Source organism: Hemitrygon akajei, chromosome 21 (genome assembly GCF_048418815.1).
Source record: "Hemitrygon akajei chromosome 21, sHemAka1.3, whole genome shotgun sequence".
Classification (NCBI taxonomy): domain Eukaryota; kingdom Metazoa; phylum Chordata; class Chondrichthyes; order Myliobatiformes; family Dasyatidae; genus Hemitrygon; species Hemitrygon akajei.
Window position 1 is genome coordinate 11,459,727 of NC_133144.1, and position 27,514 is coordinate 11,487,240.

Sequence of the window (27,514 nt, forward strand, 5' to 3'; positions counted from 1 at the left end):
TGTCTCTACCAGCACCCTGGCAGTGCTTTCCATACACCCTCCACGTCGTGCAAAAAGAAAACCTTGCCTTTGACATTCCTTGCTATACTTCCCTCCAATCACCTTAAAATGACGCCACCTTGTATTAGCCAATCCCACACTGGGAACAAGCCTCTGGCTATTCCTTCTATCTATGCCTCTTGTACCCCTCTATCAAGGCACCTCTCATTTTCCTTTGTCCCAAAGAGAAAAGCCCCAACCTGCTCTCAAAGACATGCTCTCGAATTCAGGTAGCATCCTGGTGAATCTCCTCTGCACCCTCTCTAAAGCTTCCACGTTCTTCCTATAATGAGGTGTCCAGAACTGAAGCCACTACTCACAGTGTGGTCTAGCCACGGTTTTATAAAGCTGCAACATTAACATGACTGGCGCCTTCTCTCCCCGAATCACCAGTGCACAGTGGCTGCAGCGTGCACCGTTCGCAAAATCCGCCACAGTTACTCAGAGGCTTTATTCATCAACACCTCCCAACCCTGCAGCCTCTACCACCAAGCGAAAACGGCATGAATGCGCCACCACCTACTGGATCCCCTCCAAGTTGCGCATCGTCTCGACCTGGAGATGAGTTGCTGTGTCTAGCTCTTGGATCCCCATCTCAGGAGCACTGTGTGAGCACCTTCCTCAAGCCTACAGTAGTGGTTCAAGGCAACATGTCAGGAGACAAGTGGGGACGGGCAATAAATGCTGGCCTTTGCAACATTAGTCGCTGGTGAATTCCAGGATTGGAATTCCCTGCTGGCAGGAGGCACGAGGGCCAGTGATCCTTGGTATGTGAATTGGCGAGTCTAGAGCTCAGGGTTCCAGTCAGGAGTTCAAAACTCAAAATGCGAGAGAGGGAGAGATTAGTAAAAGCCAATCCAGTGGGTATTAGTCAAGTAACTTAACCAATCTAGCCAACAATGAACTGAACAAACAAACCAGCGCAGGGGAAAACACCCCAAGACTTGCACAACTGATCTCAATAGATGTATTTTATTGGCAATAATCAGACTGTTCCCCTTTACAATAAATTTCAGTAGTTTGCAATTAAAGAGATACAGAATATTGCACACAAATTCTGAAGAACTAAATATTAATATTGCGCAGAGATGATTACTACAGTGTTGTTTTTTACACCATGGAACTGAAAGAGTAGGTTTTCAGTATGTTTACAGGTCCTTATAGTTAAGACAAGTTGCTTTTTATATAGTTTTCCAATTTTTTTTAAACCATTACATACAGGAATAACATAGAAATAAATGCACGCATGCAAAACAAGCAAGAGGACTTTTCTGAAAAAAGGTTTGAATTAAATTCCCAATGGTTTACTCTACAGCAGAGTTTTTCCCCCAAATTTACTCTCCTTGGATTTAATCTCCCAATAATTTGGAAGACTTTTTTTGTTTCCTAAACTGAATTCTGCTTTTATTTGTCTCGTGCTAAACATTCCCAGTAATGTGGGCATGGAGTTAAATCAGTCAGACAACATCTTCCATGAGATTAAGGGCTTGATTTATTCACAGTTAGACAGTAAACAGACAGCATTGTCAAAGAGGCCAAAAGTGAGCAGGAATTTACTTATTGAATATTATGTTCCTGATTTCCTAGCTAAAGTATTAACTTGTGACAAATTCTTTAAGTTGGTCTCAGTTTCTACACCCAATGTACAGTCTTTAATACATTTCCCCCTTTTTAAAATTTAACAGCATCAATTGAAAATTCCAGACATATCATTATATTTAAAAAGTCAAACAGCTTTCTATATATATATCTTTAAAGATAGGAAGAGGCAGACGGTGCTTGTTGGGTACGTAAGGAACATTCATAGTGGCACTTTTCCTACCTCAAACTCAGTGCATTACACTTAATTCTGCAGCTTATTGATATGGTTCAGGAAAACAAAATGGGGTGTGTGATGGATTAATACTGTTACACTAACTTTGAGCATTTTACAACAGAAAGAATTATCACTGGTCTGGGAGGAGTTGATTTTTTTTATTCTTAGTAAGCAGCTAGTAGTTTACCAGCTGGACACTAAGCAACCCAGTCATTAAAATAAGAACTAAGAGTTTTATAAACTCCAGAGGGAGTTCCCTTTTCCCCTTCTTCCAACGTGCTCTGTACAGGAGCTCGGATAGGACACTTGTGGTTCATTGATGTACAGGTCCCTTTTTAATAATGCTAGGAGTACACATTCAAAAGTCAAAATGCAAACAAAGGCCCACTCTACAAGAACAGAGGATTTGGGTGTCAGGTAGAGTACAAGACTTCCTGAACAGGACAATGACCATCCAGAGCAAGCTGTCTGGATGCAGAATGAAGTTAATGGAGTAAGACCAGCTTAAGAAAACACAGCAGCAGAGAGATCCATTTGTAGCCTTTTCCATAGTACGTTTTTCCAAGTTTCTCACAAATTCAGATTCTTATTTCCTTGACTAATACACATAACAATTCCTGTAAAATAGCTCTGGGCATCAGGTACCTACTTCTTTGCCCCCAACCTAAATCCATCCAGATTTTTTTGCAACCAATCAGAATTTAGAGGTACGCCTCCCCCACACACCTGCCTTGGTTGTCGTGCCTACACAGAATGTAAGACCAGCTCATTGTTTGCCTTGCTGTGGGAGGAAATGGAAGAAGCTTTTTGTTTTGGAGGCCTTCCAGTGTCGGCCTCCTCACATCATATAGAGCAACTAAGCTGAAGTAAACCTCACCAAGCCAGAAGCAGGAACAGACAGATATATCAGCAATTTTCACACAATGGGAAAACACAAGGATTGGACAGAGCAGGGCAGAAATGTGAATATTCCCTCTCATGCCCCTGGGTAGAGTTGAACAGGTGTTTGATTTCCTTTGGCAGAGTTAAAATGGAATTGTGAACAAGAGGTCACAAGGTTTGCGAACATCACTGGCCCCGCTCTCTGCCCATTTTCTCACTCCCTCAGGCAGAAGAAATGAGAAGTCCACCTTCCAGGCAATTACTTCGATCTACTGTGCTATGGTTTCCCCTCGAGACCCCAACCATTCTCCAAATCACTTTCACCCAGTTTTCCAAATCATGTCCCCATGTTTCAGGGCTCTACCATCTTCCTAACCCCTTCATCCCCAAACTTCTCTCTCTCTCTCTCTATCTCCACTCCCCATCTCTCTCAACTTTAGGGATGCTAACCTCCGTCACTCATTACTGTAAAGAGAGAAGTGCCATTACAGAAACCTTTTGGGAAGAATTAATTCCCCCCACCACTTACAGCTGTGACCATTTGAAATTCAATACAAAGCTCTAATGTTTGAAAATCAAAGAAATTAGTTTCACCCTTCACCACCTCCCCATCCCTCACTCACCTCATACAGGAGAGTAAAGACTTTTGTAGAGCAGGATAATCTCTGAGACGCAATGGCAATAGATTGATGAGCCGGTGGGGAACTGGGAATCGCAATATGCCTATCCTTTGGGAATCAGGTAATGGTTCTTTAAAGGAGTGATGTCTGGTTGGGAAGAGGTTAGGATTTTGTGAGGAAGAATTTATGTGACATGGTCTTGGCTACAAGGGTTCTCCCTACAACAGCCTGGTGCTGACATGGAACAAATATTCTGGTAACTGGATTAAAAAGTTCTTTTAGAACTTTCGCCTGGGGAAATTCAATGTGTGGGGAGAGTGACTATGGAAGTGAGAACTGATGGAACGCATTTGCCAGGGTCCAGGTCACCTCCACTGCAGTGGAAAAATGAACATTACCAGGAAAAATATATCCCAGTAAAAGCACAGAAATAAATTCATCATCCCTTAGATCTACATTTTCTTTTGAAAAGCATGAATTCTCAAAGTTCCAAAATTAAAAATGAGAATGAGCAAATTGCACCTCAATAAACGGGGCACAAATGTAAACATGTCAACTTGCAGCTACAATACTGGTTAGAGTTGTGCTTATAAATTAAGAACGTAATCTATATAAAACACTGAAACTACAAGACAAATAAATTATTAATTAAGCTTCATGAGATCTGGTCTCCTTCTGAATTTCCTGTAACTGAACGTCTGGATATAACCTGCTCTGTGATGATAGAAATGTACAAGAGTATCGGTACCAAAGACAAGTCGGGTTAGGAGTCTGCTATAACAAAGACAGCTCTCGTCCAATCCTTTTGAGAACACATACAACAGAGTTCCCAGTAGTCTACAAGCATGCCTACACTAACAATATTCCCTCTAAATACATAATTTTTTTTAAAAAATCTGCCTTCTCCCATGCACTCATCTTCATTGTAAGGTCAATGGGGAAAACACATCAGATGAGGGTCTCCCAGTTACTTGGCAATCACTATTTAATCCCTGTGCTTCAGGTATGTGCAGGAGGGAGGAATCGAGAGGTAAACACTCCCCTCATTATCGACCTGCCGCTACCAGAATTGGGATGCAGTGCAACGTCTTTTCCAAGGAGACCTCTCCGCCTCTGATAAGGACACAGCAGCTCGTCAAAAAAAAATTCATCACCTACTTCTGCGTCCACGCTAGAGTTTAATGCAGAAAATCTGGAGAAGGGAGTGTCCTCTCGTTCAGACAACTTACCAACTTCTCTTACTATTCTACTAATGTTCCAACTGACCTCACACACTTGTGCTAATCTAACTAACTGCACGGTGCTGACAGCTTTCAAAGAAAACAACTGGACGCACAATGGCAAGTCAACCTGTTTGCCTCGTCACTTTCATCCTGTCTGCCGCTCAGAAGATCCAGCAAGTATCATTGTTAACCTAACACGGTTATGTGTATACATTATATGTTGGCCATTTTGGGGACACTTTAGGAAATACAGACATTGTACACTCCATATTAAAGTCTGAACCAAGAGCAAATCTACATACCTTGGTTTAGAATGCTTGGACCATCCTATCCAGCTTTCTATATATACGTACGTTAAATATTTACACACACACACACACACACACACGCACACCATCTACCTTCCAATATATTCACAGGTGGGGAGTGACTGAAATAATCTATTCCCCCCCCCCCCCCCCACTAAACACAGTTCAATAATGCTCGTGATATGATCCACATGACTAACATTCTATCAGCGCCTCCTGTACACATTTAAACAGGCCAATGTCAGCCCTCACTTTCCTCTTCCTTCGTTGCTTTGTGTTTGCCTTCCCAGTGGGTTTTTGGTCTGGATTTCAATTATCAGACCATGGGCTGGTGGGGGTTAAAGACACCCCATTATATTTGGTTGGAATATTCAAATGATCTGCTACCCTGCGGTGGGATTGTGCTTCCTGTCATGGGTCGGTTTGGAGCTGTTAGCTGCATAGAACAGTCACCAGCACAGGCACTGAAAGTCACTGAGCGGTGGGTCACTCAGAGATGTGACTGATTTACTAGGGGTGGGTATTATTTACTAAGGAAGTTTACAGTGGGTGAGCCACCCCTCCAATCTTATAACCTGTAGGGCCGGTTTATTCTGCAAATCAATACTGAAGTCCCGTAAGGTGCAACTAGCTGGGGGGAACAAGCAGATTCGACCGAGTACAGTTTCGAGCACATGCTTAGGGAAGGAAGATATCCACACAGACAGTACAACAGAGCTGTGGTTTGCGCTGAATGCAATAGTCACCCATCTCCCCAACTAAACTGTTTCCAGGCTCTTTCAACTCATCCCAAGGTCACAGATCCAAAGGTTGCATCTGTTTTGGTCCGCACATGGTCAGTTTTCTACCTTGTGGGAGTTTAAAGAAAGGGGCAAAATAATTAAAGAATGAATGCAGATGGAGACATGACAGCGAAGCTTTGCTTACTACATGCCTGTCAGTGGAGTGCAGTAAATTGGCAACATAACGTAACGTAGCCAGTCCCAGCTCTGCATCGCTGCAGCAGTAGTGCATTAATTAGCTACATTCATCCTAATGTCTAAGGCAACCACACCTGGTATTTCAGCTTAATAGAGGCTACTTGCACACTTTGGTTTGTTAAAAAGGCAATATCCAACATTAGCCCTTCCTTCTCATGTTCTGATACTCACAGTGAGGGAGCTCTCAGTAACCTGATGGCATTGATGGGCCATTTATCTCCATGGGGTAGGAGCAAAAGGTCAAGGTAGGACCTCTACTCAGAGCAGTACCACATCAATGAGTCTCTATTTGTAAAAGGAACAGAATTATTCCATTAAAACCATCATGAAGATTGAACAGGAGGTATTACACAAGTGTTGGCCTGTAATGTGATGAACACTATGATGCAAGGTCACGGTCGTACACACTTGTCTTCTTGATGCCTCCATCTGTAGCCTACATGTTCCAACACCAATATTACTCCCCCACTAGGTACAAATGCATCCAAAGACCACCGCCCAGAAACACACTGCCTCAGGAACCAACACGGCCAAACACGCCTGTTACAGGGTGATCAGAAACTGCAGTGTGCACTTAAAGATGGACAATTCAAGAAACACAACTTAAACCAGATATTGCCTTCTTAAAGAGACAGGTGCTTTTGATAGGTTGTGTCAAGCAATTGAAACAAAATCCCATTGAGATAGCTTTCCAAGCTCACGCATCACAAGTTCTTTATACAACTCAGAATTTCATTACACAATTTAAATTAATCTATAGGTACAAATATAGTGAATTGGTCTTTATTCCAAGTTCGTTGTCTATCTAGTGCAGGAATAGTTTTGACGTCCCATCATTTTTAACAGGATGCTGTCTCTTTAAATACAATGGATTGCTATTGTTTCAGAGTCTCATTCACAGTTTACATTGTAATCCACGGCAAATGGTTAAAGTGTCTGATTGTTTGGCAAGTGCCTTCGTTTCCTTGCATGGATCATCTCAAACAGGTTTTATCAGTTGTTGCTTTGAGAGAAGCATGGGCGATGGACAAAAAAAAAATCAGCAGGTCCCTTGGAACCCAAGCAAGAGATGTCCAGCATGCAGTTAGTCTGAGCCGCCCTCCAACACCCAACAGCCCTGCCTTTTATACTTGCACCCAATAACATTGACTCCCCATCGAAGACCTGCCATAGCTGGCCTTATTACTGGGGCAACCCTGTGTGCTCTGGGCAGTTTGGAGAGTGCGGGGAGTGTGAAATCAGGCACAGCCCAATTAGGATGTCCCTTCTGCAGCTTCACTGGGCTTGAGTTGCTCTTTGCCCCTGGGCTGGCTGAAGACGAGGTTGGAGTACCGCAGTGCTTGCTATGGGAACCGGGAAACGTAGGACAGATTGAAGATTTCTTTCGCAAAACGTGTTCCAACATTAAGGTCCCTCAGAGGCAAAAGAACCCTTACCCACAAAAAGCATACTAGCTGTGGAGCCAGCGAACTGAATCATCGGCTGTTGGCTCTCAAATCGAGCAGTGGGACGAAACCTTGTAATGAAAACTTCATCTGTCACACCAATAGAGTCCCAACTCCAGTCACAACATATACGAGATGAATTACAAGCAAACAGCCACTCTGAATAGCAAATTGGTCTCCAAACTAGTCCCCTATTCACGAGGGGGAGAGGTCAATGCACTCACACTATCAATTGTTTCCTTAGCAGTAAGCTGCAAATCTAGCCTTAAATGAACCTAATTAAAGAAACGATTAGTGGAGGAATGGAATGATGAAGCAGGGTTTCTCCCGCGGGCCGCCGATCGAGGTTGGCTGGAGCTCAGAACTCGATCTTGCATGCGGGGAACGACTCGTCCTGCATCACGACGGTGCTGCTGCTGGCCAGTACCATGATGTTCAGGTTCTGCTGCCTCTCGTGGGTCTGCTGGTACCACTCACGCGTGACTTCCGTGTCGTGGGTCGGGATTAGCGTCACCTAGGACGGAGACAAAAGTTCCTCTGTTAAAGCAAGCCAACAAATTTTTAAAAAGCCTTTCAAGCCCGGCGAAGATTGACGAGGCCAAGCCTCTGTGGTTTGCTGAAGACACCCATTGTCTTTTTCTGTCCAAGAGCACCCCTAGTGCAAGAGGACATCGTAGGGCACTCCACCAGGCGAGCTGGAAAATAGGCCACATAATGAGGCATTAAGAATCAAAAGCAGGTTTATTATCACGGACATATGTTGTGAAACGATGGGAGGGGTATGGAGGACTATTGTCTGGGTGCAGGTCAATGGGTAGGAGAACAGTTTGGCAGGGACTAGACGGACCGAAAGGCCTGTTTCTGCACTCTATGACTTCTGAATTTATCGTTTTGCCACAGCACTGCAGCACAATAGTTAAAGAAATCCTACATTACAATAAGAAATATATAGAAAAATAAATTAGTGCAAAAACACAACAAAAAATGACGTAATGTTCCTGGTCCGTCCATAATTCTGATGGCAGAGGGAAAGAAGCTGTTGCTAAAGCATTGAGTGTGAGTCTTCAGGCTCCTGTACCTCCTCCCTGATGGTGGCAATGAGAAGAGGGCAAGTCCTGGATGCCGAGGCTTGGCTTGAATACTGTTACCTCTTACAAAGTTACATTCACTCCCAGATGAGCTCAATGCCTTCTACGCTCACTTTGACCATCACAAGCTCCCACATCCCCTGTGATTTCAGTCTCTGAGGCCTTCAGGAAGGCAAAGCCACAAAAGGCGTCGGGCCCAGATGAAATACCCCTGGCCAAATACTAAAGACCTGTTCTGATCAACAGGCTAGTGTGCTCACTGTAATCTTTAACCTCTCACTTCAAACAGGCTTCAATTATACCGACACCCAAGAAGTGTGGTGACCTGCCTCAGTGACTATCACATCCACAGTGATGAAGTGTTTTGAGAAGATGGTGATTGATGGAACATATCAAATCCTGCCTGAGCTGCAACTTGGATCAATTCCAATTGCCTACCAGAGCAACAGCTTCACAGCAAATGTCATATTATTGGCTCTTCACTCAACCCTGGAACATCTGGACAGCAAAGATGCATATACCAGGGTGTTCTCTATCGACATTCAATACTCATCCCCTCAAAACTAATCAATAAGCTTCAAGACCTTGGCCTTACTACCTCCTTGTGCAGTTGGATCCTGGATTTCCACATTTACAGACCCCATTCAGTTTGGATTGGCAACAACACCTCCTCCATGATCAGCACAGGTGCACCACAGGGATGTGTGCTTAGCCCCCTGCTCTACTCGCTTTACACCTGTGACTATGTGGCTAAGCACAACTTCCACACCAAGTTTGCTGATGACGCCACTGCCATAGGCCGAATCAGCATATAGGAGGGAGACTGTAAATCAGGCTGAGTGGTGCCATAACAACAACCTCTTACTCAATGTCAGCAAGACCAAGAAGCTGATTATAGACCAGGAGAAAGAAACCAGAGGTCTGTGCGCCAGTCCTCATCAGAGGATCAGCAACTTTAAATTCCTAGATGTTGTTATTTCGGAGGATCTGTCCTGGCCCAGCACATGTCCAATTACGGAGAAAGCATGACAGTGCCTCTACTTCCTTAGGAGTTTAGGGAGTTTCAGCAACTTTGACAAACAGATGTGTAGTGGACAGTATATTGACTGGCTGCATCACAGCCTGGTATGAAAAAACCAATGCCCTTGAACAGAAAATCCTACAAGTATCACAGGTAAAGCCCTCCACAACCATTGAGCACAAATCTATATGAAATGCTGTCACAGGAAAGCAGTATCAATGATCGGAGACCCCCACAACCCAGGACGTGCTCTCTTCTCACTGTTGCCATCAAGAACAAGGTACAGGAGTCTCAGGACTCACATCACCAGGTTCAGGAACAGTTATTACCCCTCAACCATCAGACTCTTGAACCAAAGGGGGCAGATTCATTCAACTTCAACTTGCCCCATCATTGCAATATTCCCAAAACCAATGGACATTGTCAATAACTCTTCATCTCCTCTTGACATTTATTGCTTATTTATTATTATTATTATTATTTCTTCTTTTTGTATTTGCAGTTTGTAGACTTCTGCGCTCTGATTGAACATCCAAGTTGGGCAGTCTTTCATTGATTCTGTTATGGTTATTATTTTATAGACTTCTTGATAATGTGCACAAGAAAATGACTCTCAGGGTTATATGTAGTGACGTATATGTACTTTGATAATAAAATTTACTTTCTTTGATGTACTGAGATACAGTGACAAGCTAGTCTTGCACACTGTTCATACAGATCAATCATTCCACAGTGCATTGAGGAGGAACAGGGTAAAGCACTAACCATGCAGGTAGACAATAAGGTGCAAGATCATAATGAGATAGATAGTGAGGCAAAGAGCCTGGTAACAGCAGGATGGGATTGAGCCTGGTGTAAGTGCTTTCAGGTGCCCGATGGGAGAGGGGAGGAGGGAGACAGAACGTTCGGGTTGGGTGGGGACTCCAGTTCTGCTGGCTGCTCTGGGCAGCTATCATCTGGAGAACCATCTACCTCAGGAGGGGCATACACCCAGCTCTCACAGTGCAGAGTGGATTTGATGCACTGATTACTCACAACTATTATTTGAAGGTCTCCCCTCACTATATCTGTGACCTCAAAGAGATACTCACAATCACATCATGAGGAAATAAACATACTTAGCATTTCTATAGCAACTCCCTTGCCCCTTTCAGGATGCACAAATGTGCTGTCAGACCTGTATGGTCACTGCAGCAGAGGAGCCAGTTTGAGCACAGTAAGATCCCAAAAACACAGATCAAGTAAGACCTGATCAATTGTTTAGGATGACGCTGATCCTTGTCAGCATTGTCCCAGATCTCCCGTGTACCTCGACAGAGCAGGAGGGGCATCTGCCCAGTGTTCCACGTTCTCCTGACACAGCAGTTCCCATGACCCTGAGTGGGTCAGGGGTGTAGGGGCTGCACACCACAGCACGGTGACTCAGAAAAGCGTGTCTGATGGAGCGTGTAGTGTGGGCGGTGGGGCTGGAAGTGTGAGGGGGAGCGAAGGGGTGTGTCTGTCTGTCTCTGTGTGTGGAATTGTATAGAACTTGCGAGTGTGAGTCTGTGTGTGTGTCTCTGTGTCTGTGTATGCTTGGAGAAACCAAACAGGAGGATGATCTGGGGACCAAATACCCACCTGAAGGTTGTTCCCCCATTGGGCCTTCCCATCCAACAGGGCATCCAACACGGCCCGGCTCGGCTCTCCGCTTCCAGGGTCGTTCCCGCTCACCACGTAATAGGAGGATCGTACACGCTTGAAGAATTCCTGGTCGACATTCTTCCCGCTGCAGTGGTTGGGAATGTACGCCAGGTCGACATACACAGGAGGGCCCGCGGGGACTCCTGAGCTGCTCTTGGTATTGGTGGGAGCTGCTGGGAGAGAAGCTCAGGGTGAGCGACTTTGTCAAAGTGGGCCCTGCTTTGAAACTCTACTGGCCCGCCCTGCTGCGAGGTGCCGTGGCCGGAACTATCCGCAACACCTATCAAACCATAAGACACAGGAGCAAGGGTGGGCCACTTGGCCCATCGGGATCATTCTACCATTCGGTCTTGGCGGATTTTTCCTTCCTCAACCCCATTTTCAGTTACTTATTTAGAGATACAGATTTATTTAGACTCACAGAATATGCAGTAACAAACCCTTCCGGCCCAACAAGTTTGTACCACCCAATTACATCGGTGTGACCAATTAACTACCAGTCTATACGTCTTTGGAACGTGGGAGGAAACTGGAGCACCAGAGGGAACCCCCGCCTCCCAAGGTAACAGGGGAAACATACAAACTCCTTACAGACAGTGGTGGAAATTGAATCTGGATCACTGGTGCTGTAACAGCACCCTCCGAGATGTTGGATTAGCCTGTTTAATTGTTATTTTTTTTGCAGTTTAACAATTAATTATCTGCTTGTATTTTTATAGCTACTTATATAAATATAACTGTTTAGTATTCTTCCTAGTGGTCACAGTATGTACATACAGTTGCTCAGTGTGTCCCCTAGTGGTCATAGTATGTACATACAATTGTTCCGTGTGTCCCCTATGGTTACATTTGTATGATTCCGGAAAGCTCTGTAAACTTCTCTAGTACTGCATTATTTGAATAAAATTGTGAGAGGAATAGATAGGTTAGACAACTAGCATTGTTTTTCCTAATACTAGGCAGAAGGGATTAGTTTAATTCGGTATTTTGTTCAGCACAGATGCCGTGGGCCAAAGGCTCTGTTCCTGTGCTGTACTGTCCTATGCTTCAAACAGGGTGTCTGCTGAAATCATCGCAGGATTGGGAATAAGACCACAGACAATTCAAGGTGTTGGCGTGGCATTTTGTAGCCAGGCTTGAAAGGGCAGAGGTTGAGTGAAGATTTCATTGAGGGCGACAGGTTCAGACAAGATAACACACAGGGAGCAACTCCCACTGCAACTAGACGTGCCCAGTGTGCAGGAAAACAGTTGTAAAAGCTCTATGATTACCTCCTCATGCATCGAAACACAAGGGGGAACCATAGTCACAAAGCACTACAGGACAGAAGCAGTCCCCTTGGTCCATCTAGTCTGTACTGATTCTGCTAACCCCCATCTACCTAACCCTCCACACCCTTCCCATCTACATACCTATCCAAACCTGCTCCAGTCAAACCCGTACCCACCAATTCCACTGACAGCTGGTTCCACGTTCACAACACCCTCTAAGTAAAGGAGTTACCTCTCACGTGCCCCTTAAACATTTCACTTTACATCCCTAACCTATGATTCAACATCAATTCCCCTCATAATTTTGTATACCTCTGTCAAACCTCCCCTCATTCTCCTACATTCCCGCCAATAAAGTCCAAACCTATTCAACCGGTCCCTATAACTTGGAGGACACGGAGACGAGTGTTGCTGATGGCGGGGTCACGCGTGTACAGGAAAGGAAAGATTTAGAGGATTTAGGCCAAATGCGGGCCATTGGGACTCGGTGAGATGAGCCAAGGGGCCCGTCTCCCTGCTCTATCACTGCACGGCTCGTTGCCAGTTCAGAATCCAGCGCCTTCAGAAAGGAGTTGGACAGACAGGAGAGACTGGAGTTTGCTGGGCCCTGGGGCACGAGGCTGTCCTGCAAGGAGCCATCATGGATTTGACCAAATTAACTCCATTCTAGGGTTACAGGTCAGTTTGGATTCTTCTCCATGACAGCTGAACCTGAAAGTTACATTCTGCTTTAATAACCCCTGACCTGAAGCCATTTGACCCTGGCGTCGACAGGCTCCTGAGAAGGTGACAGCAAGAGCTCTTTAAACCCTGGTTAAACCACACTTGGAATATTGTGTTCAATTCTGGTCACCTCATTATAGGAAGGACGTGGAAGTGTTAGAAAGGGTGCAGAGGAGATTTACCAGTTTGCTACCTGCATTGGACAAGTTGTCTTACGCGGATACACTGAGCGAGCTGGGGCTTTTCTCCTTGGAGTGACCTGACAGAGTGGAGAACCAGACTTTTTTCCAGGATGGAAATGGTTAATACCAGGGGCATAACTTCATGGTGATTGAGCAAAGTACAGTGGGGGGGGGGGTGTCAGAGGTAAGTTGTTTTACACAGAGAGTGATGGGTGCATGGAATCCCCTGTCGGGGGTGGTGGAAGGGGCATTTCAGAAACTCTTAGATAGACACATGGATGAAAGAAAAATGGAGGGTTATGTGGGAGGGAAGGATTAGACTGATTTTAGAGTGGGTCAGCACAGCATCGTAGGTCGAAGGGCTTTCCTGTGCTGTAATATTGTATGTTCTGTCTGGGGGAACCCAAAACGGTCCGCTCTCACTTTAACACAGCATCTGCTTGTTGCCGATTTCCCCGAACAAAAGGCATTTTCTTTTACAAAAACAGAACACATCCTTTGAAAAACAAATCCGTTAGGCAGAATGTTGTAGCAGAGACGGTGTTTATGGGCTATTTGACCAGTGTGCAGAAACAGGATTTTTTTTGTTGCTTCATTCTGTCCTGTTTGGGGACAGGCACAATTGTCTCATCACACTCTCCAAACAAAGAGAGAAGTCACTCGCACTCTGAAGCGGAGAAGTGCTAGAATGGGCGCTTGTTGCAAAACTGGGAGTTCAGGATTTGTAAGATTATGATGACATTGACCTGACCACCACTGGCAATATTGGAATGGGGGTGGACGCAGCACGTTCACTTCCCCCCAGTACTGACAGAGTAGCTGCAGTGTGCGCTGTCTACAAGATCCCTGCCCAGGCCACTCTGCCAGCACCGGCTAACCCACCCACCACCCCTAACAACCTGTAGGAGGCATGGGGACACCACCACCTGAAGGTTCCCCTCCTAGACACACACCATCCTGACTTGGGACAAAACCGGCTACACCCAGCAGGTCAGGCAGCATTTGTGGAGAGAGAAAGTCAGTCAACGGGATCCTTCAGATGAGGTGCCCCAGACCTTTCCTCTCTCCACAGATGCTGTCCGATCCGTGAGCATTTCCTGTTGTTTATCTTTCAGGTTTTCAACATCATCATCTTTCCGTTTTCAACCTAACTTCGAAGCCCATCACAGATGTCCATATGACTCAATTCGGGCAACTCACTGCCTCTGTCAGACAGAGTGGTCAGCAGCACAGGGGACTGTACTGTCTCCCTTTCTCTTCACCATCTACACCTCGGACTTCAACTACAACACAGAGTCTTGCTATCTGCAGAAGTTTTCTGATGACTCTGCCATAGTTGGATGCATCAGCAAGGGAGATGAGGCTGATTACAGGGCTACGGTGGGAAACTTTGTCACATGGTGCGAGCAGAATCATCTGCAGCTTAATGTGAAAAAGACTAAGGAGCTAGTGGTGGACCTGAGGAGGGCTAAGGCACCGGTGACCCCTGTTTCCATCCAAGGGGTCAGTGTGGACATGGTGGAGGATTACAAATACCTGGGGATACGAGTGGACAATAAACTGGACTGGTCAAAGAACACTGAGGCTGTCTACAAGAAGGGTCAGAGCTGTCTCTATTTCCTGAGGAGACTGAGGTCTTTTAAATCTGCCGAACGATGCTGAGGATGTTCTATGAGTCTGTGGTGGCCAGTGCTATCATGTTTGCTGTTGTGTGCTGGGGCAGCAGGCTGAGGGTAGCAGACACCAACAGAATCAACAAACTCATTCGTAAGGCCAGTGATATTGTGGGGGTGGAACTGGACTCTCTGATGGTGGAGTCTGAAAAGAGGATGCTGTCCAAGTTGCATGCCATCTTGGACAATGACTCCCATCCACTCCATAATGTACTGGTTAGGCACAGGAGTACATTCAGCCAGAGACTCATTCCACCGAGATGTAACACTGAGCGTCATAGGAAGTCATTCCTACCTGTGGCCATCAAACTTTACAGCTCCTCCCTCGGAGTATCAGATACCCTGTACCAATAGGTTGGTCCTGGACTTATTTTTTCTACTTGGCATGATTAACTTATTATTATTTAATTATTTATGGTTTTATATTGCTATATTTCTTCACTATTCTTGGTGGTGCGGCTGTAACGAAACCCAATTTCCCGCGGGATCAATAAAGTATGTCTTGTCTGTCTATCAGTGATTTGTGGGGAAGGACTGAGTAGATTTGAGAGGCATTTCTCCACCTTAGATCATAAGATATGGGAGCATTCTCGTGAACCTCCGCTAGTCCCTCTCCAATGCCTCCTTTCTCAAGGGCCCTGGGCCAGCAAGGGGAACATTCACTGTGGTCACTCTCCCCAAGGCCGGAGTTTGATCTCTTACCTGAGGTGGACTTGATCCCATTCACCAGCGCCTTGCCTGGGCTGGGCTGGCTGGACCTGGAGACGTCGTCCCTGTCCTCAGCCCGGGATAATTGAGTCTCGCCGGCCTTGGAGGCTCGAGTCGGTTTCTCAGCCGCCTCCCTCTCCTTCTTCTTGCTGGCTGACGCCTTCGGCGACCTCTCACCGGGCTCTTTGGGTGAGGCGGACTTGGCAGGAGTGGTGGGGTGCTTGGTTTTGCTGTCAGCCTTGCGGCCTGGTGAGGCTGCCTTGGACTTGGCCGTCTTCCTGGTGCCCTTGGCCTTGTCTTTCAGCTCCTTCCTCAGCAGCCGGCCCGGATCACCACCTAGCACCTCGGGGTCCACCATGCAGACGTCAGGTGGTGGAGGCTGGGGCTGGGGGTCCGCGGCAGGGGCGGGCAGCGGGTCAGGACCTGGCCGCGGGTGGAGTGTGGTGCCAGTGCCTTTGTCCACTGGCAGGAAGTCGCCGTCCTCGTCCGAGTCGATGGGCCCCTCAGCTGTAATGGAGGGGCAGTCCTCTGTCTCAGGTGGCACGTCCGAGTCTGAATTGAGGGGTGGTGACTCGCTGCCAGAAGTGGGTGGACTATCAGGGCGCAGTTGCCCTGGGACTTCCGGCCTCCAGGTATCCTCCACCCCCCTACTCGTGGCCTGGGGGCGAATGTCCTCCTCCATTTCCAGCTGGGGACTGGGGTTAATGAAGGACGGTGACAGCTCACCCTTCAGGAGCTTGTGGTCACTACAGGAGAAGCTAGACCCAGTGCCTCTGGGCTGAGGTCCAGACCCTTCTGAGGACCGCAGTGTCGTCCCCTGGGACGGAGGAAGTGAAGATGGCCGGGCTGCTAGCTCAATCTTCGAGGCTGGATCCAGGCTGGTGCTTGCATCCCTTTCCTGGCCCAGCAAGCTCCAGGCTGGCACTGAGGCAAAACCTGTCTCTGTTGGCCCATTGGCTTCTGGTGTGGCCAGGGGAGGTGGCAGGCCTGGGGCCTGGCGCTCAGTTGGGCCTCCCGCTCCTGGCCCAGGTTTGGCAGTCTGGAAATCCCCTCCCAAATCTTCAGCTTCTGCTTTAGGGGCTGACCCCTGGCACTCGATCCTGCAGGACAAGGTGGAGTCCTCAATATCACACAGATAGGCCGGGCTGTGTTCTACCAGGGTCACCTCCTCGGCTTCAGCAGCCTGGCATACGGCCTTGTCCGCAGGAACCAAGGGTGACACTTCATCCAGACTCCTTGCTGGGGTTCCAGCCTCGAGGGTCAGGTGCAACCCCTCAACAGGCCTTTGGGAACTGGTCCCCTCCGCTGAAGGCCCACTCCCTGATGAGTCGCTGGCACTCTGATCACGGGCTGGTCCAGGTGAGGAGGGAGCAAGGTCCTGGGTGGGGCTTGGAGCAAAGGCATCTTGGGATACTTCCAAATATTTGTCCTTCAGGCCTTCGTTGGGGAGAGGAACTGCAGACAACTTCTCCTTGGCCAAGGAAGAATATTCCAAGGTAGCAGCAGAGGGTTTCTCCTCCTTGTCTGCGCAGGAATGTTTGGCACTGACTGCCCAGAGCTCCTGCTGGGTGGTTAGGAGTCCCTGGCCAGTGGGTGGAAGGCCCTGGCCTAGGCCAAGGGAATCAGGGCCCCATTGCTCAAACTGCCCCTCCTGGGGTTTGGCTTTGCTGGGATCTTGCCCCTCCACCTTTGCAACTTTGGCAATCTCTCCTGTAAATATCTCGCTTGGTGGGTCCTCAGGAGATGGTGTGTGGGAAGGAGTGGAAGGAACTTTGGAATGCTCCTCCTCCTCTGCTGCTTTGGTGCAGGGGTAGTCCAGTTCGCAGGGAAAGCTCTGCAGGGCTTCCTTGTGGTGACTGGGAGTCAGGGTGCCTGGATCCTGGTGGCCAAGAGAGAGCTGTTCCTCCTCAGACTTTGCTGGACTCCGCTCCCGTGGCTGCTGTTCCGCAGTTCCCGGCAACGTGGGCTCCAGCTGGTGTTGCTGTGTCCAAGGGGGCTGGGGGCTGGGGGAGCGAGCCCTCCAATCTAGATCTGCTTGTAGACAGCTCGCTCCCTTTTCTCCTTTGGGCTGCTCCTTCTCTGACTTGTCCTTGGAACCTTTTTCCAGTTCAGAGTCACTACTGCTCTCACCCGCTTCCTTCCCATAGTATCCCAGGACACTCGACTCTGGTGCTTTCTGCTTGGCTGCACTGGTCCCAAACATGCTAGAATCAATGTGGGGCCCTTCTGTGTACACTAGCGAGGAGGAAGAGCTGTCTTTGGACTCCGGGCTGCTTAGGGCCAAAGTCTTCCTTCCTTCGGGAGAGATAGGGCTGAGAGAGTCTGAGGTTCCTTCGCCCAAACTGGGCTCCAGCTTCAGCTCAGAATGCGGCTTGTCCTCGGCATCAGTCAATGGGACATCTTTCGCTGATGGAGCGAGGGGCGAGGGAAGTTCTGGAATTTGGGAATATCCCAGCGGCCTCTCAGTCCTCGTTTCAGTTGTCGCATGTGTTGGTTGCTCCTCGCCCAGGGGGCTGTGCTGGGAGGGTTCCTTTTCTGACGGTGACATGCGGAGTGTGGCTTCTTTCTCTGCCTCTCTGGTTTCCCAGGCCACCCCGAATGGGGTGTCCAGTGGCTGTGACAGCTGATGGAATGCAAGAGGCTCAACCTCCTTTTGTGACTTGCAGAGGTCCTCAAGCCCCGGGAGCTTGCTCTTCTCATCCACCTCAGAGTAACTGAATGCTTTCACCTCAGTATCTGCATCCTTATCTCCCCCTACTGAAGTGCAAGTGTAGCATTCCCCGGCAACAAGCCCAAAACTGTTCCATTTTGCCTCTGAACAGGTCACCGACTGGTAATCTAATTGAGTGAAGGAAACTGCCTGCTGTTCACTAGGAGGATGCATTGTATGACCGTAGGTTTGTTCACCAAGTGCAAAATCCTTTCCACCTGTCAAGGCTTCACTCTCCTTGAACACGGATGTGTACAGACTCCCGTCTGGTGGAGGGTAGGCCTGCTCCTGAGAAGTTTTCTCTTCTTTTCTCAGGGCTTCTCCAGGAAGGACATCCAACTTCTTCATTTCCTTCTCGCCTGCTGGTTCTTTTGCCGTTTCCAGAGCTGTCACTACAGTGGTGGACACAGCAGTGAGCTTTGACTCTGCCCCTGTCCACAAGTCCTCAGATTGTGGGAAAGGTGTAGTTAAAGGCTTTGACTCCAGAGAGAGGTCCCGCTCCTTCTCAAAGGCACTGTCAGAGGCAGGCGGAAGCTGGCTGCTTCCTGGCTCAACAGACCAAGAGTAGTCAAACCCAGAGGAAGACTTTTCATCTGTGTAGTAAGAATAATGGACTTCACTGCCTTTTTCTTTATCTTCACTCCCAGCTAGTCGAACCTCTCCTGTGAATTTCTCAGTTGGCCAGTCCTCGGGAGATGGCGTGTGGGGCAGACCACTGCTAACCCTGGATTCTTCCTGCATATAGGATTGAGATTCATACGAAGGGGGATTCCACTTGCTATAATCGACCGCAGGCTTCGAGTCAGTGCTCACCAACTCTGCTTTGCCTATCGATAGTCCCTCTGTCTCTGAAGGGGACACCTCGTCTCCTCTGGGGCTCTTGCGTCCAACAAGGGGTTCCCATGTATCTGGTTTTGTGGTGACATCTTCAGGCACACAGACAGATTCTGCTTTATCCACTACCTGGCCCTCGAGTTCACCCTTCAGATACAGCGAAGGTTCCGATATTAACAGCTTGTTCAGTAAATTTTCCTCTTTCAGTTCTACAGGACTCATTTTGTCCTTCTGGTCTGCTAATGTCATGTCTTTAGGGAGAGGTTCTTTTGAAATTTCTTCCTTGCTTTTCAGCTTCCCGGCAGTTGGTATTAGTTCCATAACATCAGGAAGATCTTGATCTTCTGATGAATATGCTGCCTCTGCTATTCTTTCTCCTTGACCTTTCAGTTGGTCTTGTTTCTCAGTAATATATTTTTCTGTTATATCGACTTCAGTTGTAGCTGGAGAGTAGTCAGCTTTAAAATGGACATCTTCGGTTGGTGCATACCCCTTTTCCAAATCAGCAACGGGGTATTTTTCAGTTGTTGTAGCTTGTAATTTTTCTATTCTTTCTTCTAATTCGCCTGATATCTTTAACTGTGCATCCTTGTCCACTTTTTCTGCTATTTGTTCCATTTCTAACCCATACTTTTCCACCTTCTCAACCTCTGCAGGTTTCTTCTCTGGGCCTTTTTCCAATTTTCCCAAGTCTACAACTCCACTCTCCAAAACATCTGCTGGTTTTGTCTGCAAGATGTCTTCATCTTTCTTTATGGCATCTAGAACTTTTTTCTCTGGAAGCTCTTTGTCCATCTTTTCAACATCTTCAACTTTCTTTCCCAGTTCGCTCTCTAGGTCCACCCTCGATAGTTTTGCAGTGTCTGGTGATTCCATCTCCAGCTCCTCTTGTTCACTCTTTCCAACACCCACACAGATCTTGTCCAATTCTTTGTGTTCAATATCATCAACAGATTCCTTCTCTGAAATTTCTTGTTCAGTCTTTTCCCTATCTCCAAGTCTCTTTTCCAAATCATTTTTCTCACTCTTACTAATATCAGATGAGATCTTCTCTAATTCTTTGTGTTCAACTTTGGTATCAATAGACTTCTCCACTATCTCTTGTTCTATCTTTCCAACATCTCCAGATCTCTTTTCCAAATCCTCTTTCTCACTTTTGACGACATCCATAGTAATCCTTGCCAGCTCCTTATCTTCAACCTTGCCATCATCAATACATTTCTTCTCTAACATCTCTGGTTCAATCTTCACAACATCTCCTGGCACCTTTCCCCAATCCTCTTTCTCACTCTCCATTTCCTCAGTCTTTCCAACAACTATAGACATTTTCTCCAATTCCTTGTCTCCAATCTTCTTTTCCAGCTCCTCTTTTTCAATCATTCCAACATCTCCATGTCCTTTTTCCAGTTCTTTCTCAATCTTACTAGCATCTGTAGTTATTTTCTCTGATTTCCCAGATTCAGTCTTTCCAATCTCAATAGATTTCTCCTCAGGCAACTTGTGGTCAATCTTTTCAATCGCACCAGCTCCTTCTTCCTTTTCCCAAAGTTCAACATCGATAGGTTTTGTCTTTAATTCTTCTTTAAGCATCTTTTCAACCTCACCAGCTCCTTTTTCCTTTTCCAAATATTCAATGTCGATAGATTTTGTCTTCAATTCTTCTTTAACCATCTTTTCAATCTCACCAGCTCCTTTTTCCTTTTCCAAATCTTCAACATCGATAGATTTTGTCTTCAATTCTTCTTTTATTGTCTTTTCAATCTCACCAGCTCCTGTTTCCTTTTCCAAATGTTCAACATCTATAGATTTTGTCTTCAATTCTTCTTTAACTGTCTTTTCAATCTCACCAGCTTTTTCCTTTTCCAAATCTTCAACATCAATAGATTTTGTCTTCAATTCTTCTTTAACTGTCTTTTCAATCTCACCAGCTCCTTTTTCCTTTTCCAAATGTTCAACATCAATAGGTTTTGTGTCTAATTCCTCTTTAACCATCTCTGTATGAATTGTGACATCTTTCTTCAATTCTTCCTTCTCACTCTTTCCAACGTCAATAGACATTTTCTCCATTTCATGTTCAGTTTTGCTAATATCTTCAGGAATTTTCTGCAGATCTTTATCCATCTGCTCAGCTTTGACAGTTTTCTTCTCCATTTCCTCCTCCTCACATTTTCCAACTTCAAGGGAGATATCCATTTCCTTCTGTTCAATTTTTCTATCACTGATGGACTTCTTGTCTAACATTTCTTCTGCAATTTTGTCAACATCTCCAGGTCTCTCATCCAAACTGATTTTCTCACTTTCCATTTTCTCACTCCTTCCCATATCAAGAGAGATCTTCCCCAAGTCTTCCTCCTTTGTCTTTCCCTCGTCAAGAGAGATTGTCTTTTGTTCTACGATATCTGCTACTGCAGGTTCCTTCACTGAAGTCTCTTTAGTTATCTTCTCAGTAAAGGCAGATGGCTCCTCTTTGTCTATTTTTTCGACAGGCTCGGGTTTCTGTTCCAGAAGATCCAAAGTCTTTTCGGGTTCAGATTTTGCGGGTTTTGATTCTGGGACAAAGCTTTCTGCCTCTTCAGGAGCAGCAGATTTCTTCACTGCTTCTTTTTCCACCTTTGCAGCATCCTCTCCTTCCTCAAGGAGTTCTTCTCTGAGCTTCTCAGCAGCTGCCGGTTTCTCCTCGGGGATCTCCACCTTGGTCAGAGTGGGCTTCCAGTCCTGAATATCCCTCTCCATTTTCTCGGTCGTTGCATGTTCAGTCTCGTGGGCGTCTTTTTCCATCTTCTCTATTGCTCGGAACTCCTGTGAGTGCATCAGATCCTCTTTTGAAGTCGGCTCAGGATGCTGGAGGTCAGAGCTTGGTGGACAAGGCAGAGCAGATTCTCTGAGGGAGTCGGGCTTTGGTGGCAAGTCACCAAGAGGACTCTCCCTGGAACCCGGCAAGTCTTCACTTCTAAGTGGTTCCTCAGTGGCTATGGATGTTTCCTGTGCTGCCTGATCTTCCAGCTCAGTCTCAACAGAGTCAGTTCTCTCTTCAACTGGCGACTGGTGGAAAGGGGTGTGTCCTGCACTGGTGGGACCTGACTGAGTAGGCGAGGCCATTTTCACTGTGCTTTCGTCAGGGCTGATACACTTCTCATCGCTTTCTGGCAAGTCTGTGACGAAATGCAGGGCGTGTTTAGGCTTGGCATCAGTACCCCGAACATCCATGGTTTGGTCGGCAGTGGTAAACGCGTCTGGCAGGAAGGGAGATGGACCGGTCTTTTCTGGGAACATCGCAGTGTATTGCTCTTTAAGCTTAGTCGGAACCTCAACATTTGGTGTCTGGTCCTCCTCTTCCTCCTCCTCCTCCTCCATTTTGGCAACTTCGACAATGGGGTGAGAGTCTTCAGAAGGTGGTGATTTGAAGTACTTGTCCTCCTCCAACGATGAAGTTGGGGATATGGTGCCCGCGGATGGGATGTAGTCTCTGCCCTGGGTGGCCTCTGTCCTGGAGGAGGCCATGCTGTTGACAGTGTCCAGCAACAGGGAACTCTTCCCGGTCTCCTCAGTCTGGGGTGCCGTTACTGAAGCCACTGACTGATCCTCTGCCATGGACGTGGCAAAGGAAGAGAGCTTATCACATTCGGTGATGGAAGCCGCGGAAGAGATGTGCTCTTCCTCAGCCAGTGGGGCTGCAACGATCTCCGAGGGATAGATGACTATCTCGGGCTCCTCCCTCGTAAAGCCCTTGGCTCCTGCCATGGCCTTGATCTCCTTCATTCCATGAACGGCATCGAACGACCTTGTGTCGTCTGGCACGGAGATGTCATATGTGTCGACTTCGTATCTTAGGTGAGATATCTGGTCCTCTTGTTCATCATGAATCTCTTCGTCGGAAATAGTTTGCTCTGTCTCAGAATAGCCGGGAATGGTTTCATCCTGGATGTACGAGATGGGCTCGCCCGCTGGTCCGGGAGCAGGCAGGAGCTGTGTTGGCACTGAGTCTTCCTTGGCCTTCACTACTTTGGCTTCTTGTAGTGGAACCTGCTTCTCAGCCGGAAGTGTTTCACGCTCAAAAACATCCTTGTCTTGTTTCTCACTGGGGTGCAGCTGGTCTCCCAGGTCCTCGTGGAGTGCACGTTCCTTTTCCTTGGCTTTTACCTTCTTGTCTTCATCCACGGCTTCCACCGTTTCTTCCAGTTCTGCTTTCTCCACCACCTCTTCACCCTCACTTTCCTCAACCTGCTCCCTTGTCTCCATCGATTCAATGTATCGCTCACACTTCTCCATTTCTTCCTCTTCATCCTTCCTTCCGATCTCTTTTCCCAGTGTTTCTGGAGGTGCCACTTGTTCTTCAGCCTGGTATTCCTCAGGCTCTTCATCGCGTCGGGGCTCTAACCTGTCCTTAGTGAGAGCTTCTTCATCCTTTTTTACCATAACCACTTTTTCTTCCAACTCGCTCATTTCCAGCGACTCTTCCAAGGCGACACTTTCATCTTCCAGGATCTTCTCTACCGAGGGTTCAGGCTGGCGGATGACCTCCTCCTCTGGAGGTGACACTTCCTTTGCAGCTGCTGAGATTATCTCCTCTGCAGATTCTAGAGGGGCCTTAGAGTCGACGTCAGGTGGTCTGGCAATCTCCTCCTGTCCAGGGCTGGCCTTCAGCTGGTCTGGAGGTTTTTTCTCCTCCACCTCAGCCATTTCTTCCACTTCGCCAGGACCTCTGGCTGCCTCTACACAAACAGCCTCAACTTTGGCCGCTTCTTCAGTCCTCAGCTGTTCAAAGTCCTTGGATAGGTCCTCTGGTGAAGACATGATAGACCTCTCCTCACGTAACTGAGCGGCCGTTGGCTCTGGAGGTGCTGGTTTGGCCAGGGTGGGCTCAGCCTTTGGCTCCACCTCATCTTTTCCTTTAGAAACTTTGCCTTTGACTTCTGTTTTCTTGCCCGGCACCTTCACCTTGTGTAGTGTTTTTCTGACTTCTGGAGTGAAAGGCTTTAAATCAGCTTTAAGCAGTTTCTTTGACTCCTTCTTGGCCTCCTTTTCCTTCTTCTTCTCATCTTTCTTAACCTCCTTTTTCTCCTCTTTTTTCACATCTTCCTTCTTAACCTCTTTCTTCTCCTTTTTAATCTCTTTTTTCTCCTTGTCTTTCTTTTCTTCTGATTTTGCCTGCTTGTCTTTTGCATGTTTTTTGACAGTCTTCTCCTTGGACAATTTTTTCTTCTCTGTTTTAATTATATCTGTTGTGGCCTTCTCCACTTCTGTTTTCCCCTTCTTCTCCTCCTTCTTTTCTAACTTGTTCTCCTTCAGCACCTCCGCCTTAACCTCGGGGTGTTTTGTCACCGTCTCCTCCGTGGGCTCTTCCTTTTTCACTGGCTTGGGGGCAGCTGGCTTCGGCGAGGACTTGAGGCTCTCTTTGCTGTCCGTCCTCTGCCTCATCTTCGTCTGCTTCACCACAGGTGGGGTTAAACCACCAATGAGGTCCTTCTGTGTGGCCACTGGGTATTTGAGGAAGTCCAGGTGCTTCAGCTTCTCCAGCCCTTCCAAGATCTTGTTCTGCGGTGCGTTGCCAGGGAACAACACTCGGACTATCTTCTCGGAGGGATTGGCTGGGTGCCACACAACCAGAGCTGTGATGGATGTGAGGTATGGGACTGAAATCTCACCCTCTTTGCCATTGGGAAGAATGATGCCAGTCTTTGCTTTGCTGTTCCCGGCCCACTTTTGCATTAGGAATTGCATTTCCTTGCTGTCTTTCACTGGATTAAGGATGTACATGTCTAATCGGCCAACTCCCATTTTGTGGAATAGTGGAATAGGGTCAATAGTAGCTCCAACAACCCTATTGAGAGGCTCTGGTTTGACTCCCAGTTTAGTCAGGTACTGTAGTGTTAAGCAGGCTTCTTCAATGCTCCTCTTAACCTTCATGGAGGACTCCTGCATCTTCAGTTTGTCGGGTACGTTGAAGAAAACCACACCCAGCTCTGGGGAGATAAGGTTCTTGATCCAGTCACTGTAAGTTGTGGAGCCCTGCGACTGCTCCTCGTCCAGTTCTGCAATCTTTCTCTGCAAAAGCCCGTTAATCCCGGGCAGATTGTCGGCCCCGATGTGCGTCAGTAGGATTGAGTCGATCCTGTCCAGGTGACGCACCAGCTTCCAGAAGCATGACTTCCTCTCGGAACCGCCGTCCACCAGGATGTTGAAGCCGTTGACAGCGAAGAGCGCCGAGTCGCCCCTCCCACCAGGGAAGATGTAGCAGCATGGCTTGGAGAGCTTGAGGAAGCCCCCCGAGGTCGGAGGTTCCAGCAGGTCAAAGGGCGAGGGCACCTCGACGGATTCTGTGAGGTACTCTGTGAATTCAGAGACGCCATCCATCTCGGGCAGGGTGGGCACCGGGTTCAGCTGAATATTGATGAATCCCTGGAGATTGTGTTGCTTGAGGTTGTTCCAATCTCCTTCGCCAGGGTGACAGACGGTAATGCAAGCCTTGGTATCGGCTTCAGCACTGCTCAGTAGTTCTGTCACCTGAAACAACAGCGCGTAAAGAGAATCAGACAAGCAGAGGATATACAAATAGATATGACATATACAGTGAGGGAAAGGTACGGTCAAAGGAAATGTTGTGTGGACAAGGACTTTATTCCCTGGATCAGAGGACACGGAGGAATGACTGGACAGAACTAGCAGAGGAAAGAGTGAGCAGTTTCAAGTTTTGGGATGTCAACATCTCTGATGATCTGCCCTGGGCCCAACATTTTGATATAATTACAAAGAAGGCACAACAGCTGCTATATTTCATTAGGACTTTGAGGAGATTTGGTATGTCACCACAGACTCTTGCAAACTTCTACGGATGCACTGTGAAAGAGCATTCTAACTGCTGGCATCACTCTCTGGTGTGGAGGAGCCACTACACAAGATCAGGAAAAGTTGCAGAGGGTTGCAAACTCAGCCAGCTACATCAAGGCACGAGTCTCCCCACCATTGAGAATACCTTCAAAAGACGATGCCTCAGAAAGGCGGCATCCATCACTAAGGACCCTCACCACCCTCTTCTCATTACTACCATCAGAAAGGAGTTACAGGAGCTTGAAGATGCATACTCCCAAGTTTTAGGGACAGCTTCTTCCCCTCTGCTATCAGATTCCTGAATGGACAATGAACCATGAACACGACTTCAATATTTTTTGCTTTCTTTCTGCACTTGTTTTTAAATAATTAAATGCTTCTTTTTGTAATTTATAGCTATATTTATGTATTGCGCTTCACTGCTGCCACAAATCAACAAAATTCATGATGCATGCAGTGGTAGTAAACCTAATGCTGATACTGGCTAGGACTTTATTTCATGGAAGGTAGGAGATTGAGAGTTGACTGGATAGACGTGTACAAGATCATGAGAGGCAGAGACGGGGAGAGAGAATGGCCTTTTTCTAGGGAAGAGGTGCTATTAACAAGAGGTTTAAGATCAGGGGAAGAGATTTAAAAGGAACATCAGGGTCAGATTTTCATGCAAAGGGTGGTGCACATTTGGAGTGAGCTGCCAGAAATAATGGCTGAGGCAGACACCTTAGCAGATAAAGATTAGCTTTATTTGTCACGTGTACATCAAAATACGTCATCTGGGGCAATGGCCAACACCACCCAAGGATACGCTGGGGGCAGCCGGCTAGTGTTGCCATGCCCACCATTTATGAACCTGTACATTTTGGACTGTGGGAGGAAACCGGAGCACCTGGAGGAAACCCACGTGGCCACAAGGAGATATACAAACTCCTTACACACAGCAGTGGGGATTGAACCCCGCACGTTGATTGCTGGCACTGTAAAATGTCACACTAACTGCCATGCTACTCTACCAGCATTTGAAAGCCATCTAGATAACTACGTGGATAGGAGAGGATTTGAGATCTATGGCTAATTACAGACAGATGGGACTAGCATGGATGAGTTGGGCTGAAGGGCTTAATTCCATGCTGTATGACTCTGCGTGGGGCAAGGTTCTTTTTACACAGAGAATGGTGGGTGCTGAAAGTCACTGCCAGGGGTGGTAATTGAAGCAAATACAACAGAGGCTTTTAAGAGGCAGACAAGTGAGAGGATGAAGGGTTATAGGCCGTGTAGGCAGAAGGGATTAGTTTAGTTAAGTATTTAATTTGTTTGATTAGTTTGACACAACATTGTAGGCCAAAGGGCCTGTTCCTGTGCTAAACTGTGGAAGCAAAATCAGCAAGGATAATATCAGTGGAGGCAGGATCAACTAGATGCAAATCATAAACACAAGTGAGTCTACATATGTTGGAAATCCAGATCAACACGCAAAAATACT

General features: G+C 47.1%; 1 protein-coding gene across 3 annotated transcripts in view; it reads right to left on the bottom strand.

The window, feature by feature from the left end:
- Window positions 1-992: 992 nt before the first annotated feature.
- map1ab (microtubule-associated protein 1Ab) overlaps window positions 993-27,514 on the bottom strand; it is a 169,907-nt gene continuing 143,385 nt past the window's right edge. For 2 of the 3 annotated variants that reach the window (XM_073024808.1, XM_073024810.1), the window contains 3 exons: window positions 15,657-25,710; window positions 11,043-11,278; window positions 993-7,827 (listed from right to left, as the gene is read on the bottom strand). In XM_073024808.1, the coding sequence (XP_072880909.1) occupies window positions 7,672-7,827; window positions 11,043-11,278; window positions 15,657-25,710 (10,446 nt within the window). In that variant the 3' untranslated portion in view covers window positions 993-7,671. The remainder of the gene's footprint in view (window positions 7,828-11,042; window positions 11,279-15,656; window positions 25,711-27,514) is intronic. The other variant, XM_073024809.1, reaches the window with a different exon arrangement.